General features: G+C 43.0%; 1 protein-coding gene across 1 annotated transcript; it reads left to right on the top strand.

Moving 5' to 3' along the window:
• Nucleotides 1–262: 262 nt before the first annotated feature.
• dmrt2a (doublesex and mab-3 related transcription factor 2a) lies at nt 263–6,690 on the top strand. The gene is made up of 4 exons (XM_071917812.2): nt 263–431; nt 1,681–2,116; nt 4,649–4,751; nt 5,292–6,690. The coding sequence occupies exons 2-4, from the start codon at nt 1,730–1,732 to the stop codon at nt 6,401–6,403; spliced, it is 1,602 nt and encodes a 533-aa protein (XP_071773913.2). The 5' UTR covers nt 263–431; nt 1,681–1,729; the 3' UTR covers nt 6,404–6,690.
• The last annotated feature ends 973 nt before the right edge of the window (nt 6,691–7,663 follow it).

Raw genomic sequence — 7,663 nt, 5'->3', positions numbered from 1 at the left:
GCTGCACCTCAAAGAAGCGTTATGCTAGCAACAAAACAAATACAACTATGTATTTTTGTAATTAGTAACTGTAACATTATCACTGAAACTGAAATTGATGGGAGAAGTAATCCGAGTACTGAGACACGTGAGCCTCCCAAACACTGCTTGCAATCCAATTGGCCCATGGAGGCTGAGAAGGAGCCAATCACAACCCAAACAGCGGACAGTGCAGTTGCTCATAGGAGTGGCGCTCGGTGTCTCTGCTTCAGAGGAAAGTCAGGATCCTGCAGAGTGTGTGAGGGCCATTCAGCGGCCCAATTAACAGCTAATTACAAGGTTATTCTGGGGTCTGGAGTGTGTGTGATTCATCGCAGCAGTAACTACGTGGCTGTCGCTTTGCCACATTGCTGCAAAACCTGGATAGAGGATCGCTGAATCTTCTTCTGGAGGTAAAACGAACTCTTTACGCATGTTTTGTTCATTTACCACGGAGTAGTTAATGGAAGTATATAGGTCCGATAATCCCGATGGGGTCGAGATTGAGATTGAGATTTCTCTAACATCACTGTCACCTGGTATATTCAAGGTGTCAATTTAATAAATCATCAAATAGCCTATTAACTGCCACCAAATCTTCTAAACCCGGTTATACAGGCTACATTTCTGTGGACAAAGTGGAGCAGTGACCGAGGACTGACTGGATGTAGCCTATTATTAATTGGTTGATGTAATAGCCTACATTTTTAGACATAAAATAGGTCACCAATCTGTCAGTTTGGAGGGACCATGCTCCCCCGATGTGATTTATTTAAGATATGGCTTCAAAATATACTGTCAACTTTTCTCTCTATAATAATGATAAAAACTACAAGATTAAATTCGGACTCACCTAACTACTATGGTATGGTGAGTGGCAGCCATTGAGTCACTGTCCCGCCAGATTTGTGTGAATAGGCTAATTAATGACAATAGGCTATAAAGTCTGGTATGGCTCTATTCAAACCTGATGATGGTCTAATGTTATGAGCGAAACGTTTTCTGCTGTGTAGCCTACTTTTTAAGATTTTGCACTTTTTTTGTGTGTGTCCCTTTTGCACCTTATTTTTTGCATCAGTTGGTCTGTTTTGGATTTCTTCCTGTGAGCAGAAATTGACTCAAGCTATCCTACTGTTTCGACTAATTTCTATTATTTTATTAATAGCCCACTAGGCCTACTCTACCAATGAAAAAATAAGTCGATACTTTTGTTATCACCTCCTCTAAATATTAGACTGAAGATGAAAAGTTGAATAACCCCAGAACTTCATCCCATCCACATACTTTGGTATTTGGTTTGGTTTCGTCAGAATTAGCCGTTACTCGTCACCTTCACACTTTAAGATAGCTTGGATGTGAAACGGCAGAAAAGTTTATTTTCTCCGGGTGGAAGTAGGCTATTCTCATTACGTTCTCATTTTTTTTCGGTTAAGATGACAAGAACATTGGACATCCATGCTATTTGGTTTCCCATATAGGAGAGGATATTAAGTTATCCTATATTTTCTGTCAACCGTCAATTTTTGTAACGGAAACGTAATGTAACGAGCAGGCGAGGACATTTGACATCGATTCCCACCCTACAGGAGAGAGGAATATTGAGTTTTTGTTATAATCTTTTTGTTTTAAACACAGGCTTAATTTCCGTATCTTTCTTCCCAGACAGAAGTTGGGTATCTTATCAGAAAGCCGGCCGAGGACTCGGGCAGCCATGACAGACAGCGCCGGTTGCGAGTTTGAAATCGACGTGGAGAGTCTGGAAACGGAGAGCGACGACCAGGCGGACTACAACCCCGGTTCGGCGCCGCCCGGCCCCGCCGAAGAAGAGGACGGAGGAGACGGGGGCAAGGGCGACGACAAGCCGGGCCCCAGCGGCGGCGGCGGCGGCGGCGGCGGCCTGTGTCCCGGGGACCAGAGGAAGCTGAGCCGGACGCCGAAGTGCGCCCGGTGCCGGAACCACGGCGTGGTGTCCTGCCTGAAGGGACACAAGCGCTTCTGCCGCTGGAGGGACTGCCAGTGCGCCAACTGCCTGCTGGTGGTGGAGAGGCAGAGGGTGATGGCGGCTCAGGTGGCACTGAGGAGGCAGCAAGCCACTGAGGTAGGCAAGGTGTGTGTGTGTGTGTGTGTGTGTGTGTGTGAGAGAGAGAGAGAGAGAGTGTGTACTTCTGTCTTTGTGAGAACCAGTTTGAGTTTTAAACCTCCAGAGTGAGGGCATTTTTGTGAATGGCTGGTCCTCACTTCTTCAAGGGGCTGTTTTAGGGTTAAATTTAGAATTAGGATTAGGTTAAAGTAAAGGAAGGGTTAAGTTTAGGCATGTAGTGGTGAGGATTATGATTAGGGAATAGGGAATGAGGCGTTAGCGTTACTATAGAAGTAGCCTACAAGGATGTGTGTGTGTGTGTCAGTGGATTATCTGTTCAGTTCATCCCATATTGCTGCCTTCAGGTGCTCCTCATCAACTCCTACTTCTGAAGTTGTCATGCATTGAAGTGCTATAAATAAAGGTTATTACTATTAGAATATTATTATTTCTCCTCTAGTTGTTGATCTCTTGCAGTCAGCCTAACTCCTCTTTTCTTCCTCTCTCTCTCTCTCTCTCTCTCTCTCTCTCTCTCTCGCTTTCTTATATAGAGACTTTAATTCAGTGTGTATGGGTGAACTTGTGAAGATTATAGGCAAGCCCGTTGTGTTTCTGGGCGTAATGCTGCCTTCAAGTGCTCCTCCTAAACTCCCACTTCTGAGATTGGAAGTCGTCAAAAGGCTAGGAGTTTTCACGCATTGAAGTGCTTTTGGTCGATAACAGTAACAAAATGGACACCGTGACAAAAGTACTTTCTGCTGCGGTGGCAGAATGAAGAGGAGAAAATCCATGTCAGGCATGTAATTGATGTCTTCATTTATTTAAAACAAAAATACGTGACAGCTAAAAGTTAAACAAAGAGTGAAAATAAGAACGTACAACAATACTAGTTATCTACATGGGATGCCAAACAATAACGTATAGTAATAAATTATGTTATTGTCATGGCTTTTATGCTCGCCCCCTAAGTGTCACATCTCAGCAGCTCAGTTATTTCTGACTTTCCCAGTATTATTTACCACTTTGTTGGGTCATTCATGTGTGGTCAAGCCATAAATATGGTATTTCAAACAGCACTCGAAGTGTCTGGTAGGCAGTTTCTTTGATTTCTCTGCCTTTGAATGACATATCGCCTTCTGATTGTTGTAAAACTTTGATTGACACATTTGAAGGTTAGTACTGCAACCATTTGCTGCATTAAAAAAATGCCTGATTTACTATTCGTCCATTTATTATTCAATTGACTATCAGTCAATGATAGAGCTTTTCATATTCCTATGAAACGTAGCTTGAATTTTCCTCTTATTTGAAATGTATAAGTAGCCTAGTTACTCACAGTAGGCCAGTCTATCATGAAATGAACAAGCTAAAGTAAACGGGCTATAGCATGACTTAATGCCATTCATGAGTGTAATATGAGCGTTCGTTTGTTTCCTGAATTAAAAACAAAAAGTTCTGGCTTGATGTATCAGCAGAAAAAAGATCTGGTTTCCTGTATCGGTGTATTGACTGTAAATCAGGCAGACGGCTGGCCTGCTAAAACTTCTTCATTCTCAGGGACACACATGGCAGCCGAACAGATAATCCACTGAAGGGTGTCAAAACTCAGGGTCAAAAACACAATGGGCTTGCCTATAATCTATTTTCTATAGAAGTTCACCTATACACACTGAATTACAGTTTCTGTATAAGAAAAGGAGAGAAGGGAAGAAAAGTGGAGTTAGTCTGACTGCAAGAGACCACCTAGAAGAGAAATAACAATATTCTAATGGTAATAACCTTTATTTATAGAGCCGTTATCATGTGTATATGCGTGTGTGTTCTAGTTTTTCTACCCTTATGAGGACCAAATGTCCTCACAAGGGTAGAAAGATGAAGAAAATCCTGCCAAGTCAGGATATTTTGACAGTTCTCACTCCTACAAGAGGCTTGTTTAGGGTTAAGACTTGAGTTTAGGGTTAAGATTAGAATTAGAATTATTTCATTTAGGTTGGGGTACGGGTTAAGGTTAGGGTTAGGGAATGAGGGTCCTCACAAGTATAGTACAAATGTGTGTGTGTGTGTGTGTGTGTGTGTGTGTGTGCAGCTCTTGGTTTGCCTAACTGAATGTACAACTGTTATTACATAGGCTTATGAAAACATTGCAGTGTAGAATAATGTGCCAGGTTAAGTACTGATGAAGATTTTTCAGAATGATTGTTTCTTATGCTAAAGAAGGAATAGGTGTATTAAACAGTTTTTAAATAGTGTTTTTCTACTACAGTTATCTAACTATAAGGCTTATCAAACTCTAAATATTCAGCGTATGAGATCTTTGATAGGCCTACATCTCATTTTAAATTGTTACGCTCTGTAAACCTGCTTTAACCGCTTTAAAACTAGCCTCTTCTAACAATATTATAGCCTTCAAGTGGATTATTATTAAGATGCTTGGTTATATTATCCAAACACAGACATTATCTGTGACAAATCAGGCATTATTTAAGGATCAGGGGGGAAAAAATCTTGAAAGCATGTTTTGAGTCCTTTTTTGTTGTCTCGATTTATTAGGATAAGAAAGGAATTTCTGGGAAGCAAATTCCAGCAGAGAGGAGGACAATATATCAACGACACATTCGGCCGTCCACCATGCTGGCCAAAAGCATCCTAGAAGGTAAGGCAACACCGAAAATTAGAAACATGTTTTATATCGTGATTAGACTTTGCTTTGGGAGTTCCTTACCCTTTTCTGCTTCTCTTGGCTCATCTTCTGTCCCTTTTCAACTCTAATAAAACTCCTTTTTCTCTCTTAGCTTGTCTTGGATTACTTTCCTTTTCCATTAACAACACCAAAAGGGTGATATGGACTTGCTAACACCTGTAAGCAGTGATTTATTAAAATATTCTATAGCATGCAATAATTTAACTGATTTGCATCTCTAGCATTATGTCACATTTTATGATTTTTTTTGGATAGATTTTATTCTTCAGCATGTTTATATTTAATCCAATGTTTAAACTGTTAACACACAAGAGTGAAAATTCTTCTCTAACCCCCGAGTGTTTTTGAAGTTTTGTTTATGTTTTCCAGTTTCATTTACATTTCTACAAGCACATTTGACATCAGCTATAATCCAAAACACATTAAATGTCATAGTTAAAAAAAAAAATACACCAGAAACCTTGAATTTAACGGCCGTTCTTTTCATGGCAGGATACCGTCCGGTCCAGTCCGATCCATATCTGGGGGCCAACCCGTCTCTCCCCCCGCCGCTGAGCGACCGCATGAGGAAGAGAAGGGCCTTCGCCGACAAGGAGCTGGAGACCATCATGCTGGAGAGGGAGTACAAAGAGCGAGAGCTGCTGGAGAACAGCCAGGCGGCCACGGCCTCGCTGCTCTTCCCCAACAGCATGGTGCACCACAGCGCCGAGTACAACTCCTACAAGACGGCCTACTCACCGGCGGCTCAGGCGGAGCCGCAGCCCAAAGAGCTGTGCAACTTCCTCGGCCCCAACTGCCTGGATCTGTCCATGCAGTACAGCGCCGGCTCGGCCAACGTCGAGCTCATCTCCTCCAACGTCAGCGTCGCCACCACCTACCGCCACTACCCGCTGCAGCCGTCGCGCGGCGGCTTCATGATGTGGCCCCGCGGCGCCGCCAACCTGGGCGACGCCCTCCTCTACCAGCAGTGCCTGTTCAACGCCACGGCGGTGCAGAACATGAAGCCGGGCGCCGTGTGGGAGCCCAAGGCCGTGCCCGCCGAAAGCCAGCCGCCGGAGCAGGACGCCGTCGCGGCTAAACTGGAGGGGTCCCGAGCCGCGGCGGCGCAGGAGCCGTCGGACCCTCAGCAGGCCGATCACCCGCCGCCCGGCGTCACCCAGGCCGGGCAGAGGGAGTGCTCAGCCTTCTCCCCCCCTAAGAGGAGCTTTGGACAATCCTTTCCCAGCAACCCCCACTCCCAGCCCCCCAGCCACGTCCTGAACAAGCTGAGCAAGGACAGCGCCAAGCACACGCTCTCCATGAAACTCAACTCCTTTCACTCTCTGATCCAGCACTCCCTGAGCGAAAAAGCCGGGGCCGGGGCCGGGGCCGGCGGCGGGGCTGGGGCCGGCCCGGAGCTCAGGGGTCCTTACTGCAAAGAGCTGTTAGAGGAGGCCGCCCGAAAATACAGGGACGTTCAGGGCGTCAAAACCGCCGACAGGTACGCCAAAGACTTCCTGTCCAAGCCGGTTGGGACCAAGATGGGATCCGGCGAGTCTTTGTCTTTCTCGGTGGAAGCCATACTGAAACGACCCACGCCTGCCATGAGCCGAGCATTCCACTGATTTCCATTAAGCGTCCCGTCTTGCACTATAAACAGCAGGTTTGTCTCATAATGTCCAAGTTCATCTCAATGGTTTTGGAGTCAAAGAAAAAATAAAATAAAAGACACAAGCACTGCATCTCAAACTTAGAAAAGCTAGAAATTATTTTTGTTCTTTTTTGGAAATCCCGATGTAATATTTATGTATATTATATTTTACATGTGCATGTTTTAAATAACTTTATCGTGTAGAGTATTTAAACATTATCCCAATGTTTTCCTCATGTCAATAAACTTTGTAAGACTGAACTCTTTCCGTAAAAAGTCTTGTATTTCATTTTATGCTCAAGTTATAACGTATTTAACTGTGAACAGGTTTTTTTTAGGTCAAGAAGTTTTTTCTGCACTGACAAATGTATCAGGATGGTGTTAGATTCATATTTATACCAAAGCAGTTAAATCTGAAAATCCAAGGTTTACAGAGACGCAGCAAAAATATTTAACACTCATTTGACATAACACACACACACACACACACACACACACACACACATATACACATAGAGAATAGCTTATTATAGATTCGTAATTCCTTTAAAATTAGCACTTTGGCACATTTGTTTGTGTTAATTTGTGTGCCACTGACGGTGATATGTTTGTTCAGGACTGTTAAAATGTGTTAATCATGGTAACGTAACATCATACCTCTGTCAAACACTTTATGATCTGATGAATGTTACGCAGCAGTTTAGATTTATGTCTGGGTATTCATTACGTTGTTCATTCTCACAATTCGGTGCCTCTAGATCCAGCTGAAAATGTTGAAAATGATGTTTAGATTTTCAGTTTTTAACGCTCTACCATAAAAAGGACGTGTCTGATTTATAGAAAAACATTTGTTGAGGTTCACAGTAACTGGAGTTTTCTTTTAAAACCTCTGCAGTGTTTGTCAGAACATGGCAAACACTGAAGTACAGTTAGAGTTATACATGACTCTTAATGAGAGAGACATCAACATAACATGAAAATGGGAATTTAAAAAAGACTTCATACTCTCAGTCTTATTGTGAAATGACACATTTCCTTCAGCACACTTGAAGGAAATCCTTGCATTTTTTTTATGTTGAAAAATAGAAAAACAGAAGTGCAGATGTTCAGTTTGCTTTGCACTGTTGGAAAAATGCCACCTATTACTGACATTAATGTCAATAGAGGATAAGTCTGTCTTAGTATATACCATTTTACTACAATATAACAGCATAGATATAAATCGTGTGCACCA

This window comes from Centroberyx gerrardi, chromosome 8 (genome assembly GCF_048128805.1).
Source record: "Centroberyx gerrardi isolate f3 chromosome 8, fCenGer3.hap1.cur.20231027, whole genome shotgun sequence".
Lineage (NCBI taxonomy): Eukaryota > Metazoa > Chordata > Actinopteri > Beryciformes > Berycidae > Centroberyx > Centroberyx gerrardi.
This window is presented reverse-complemented; position numbering and strand designations above follow the sequence as displayed.

Coding starts and splice junctions, on each gene's coding strand:
- dmrt2a (XM_071917812.2), top strand. CDS start 1,730: ATGACAGACAGCGCCGGTTGCGAGTTTGAAATCGACGTGGAGAGTCTG. Junction 2,117..4,648: donor GGAGGCAGCAAGCCACTGAG/GTAGGCAAGGTG, acceptor TCGATTTATTAG/GATAAGAAAGGAATTTCTGG. Junction 4,752..5,291: donor GGCCAAAAGCATCCTAGAAG/GTAAGGCAACAC, acceptor TTTTCATGGCAG/GATACCGTCCGGTCCAGTCC.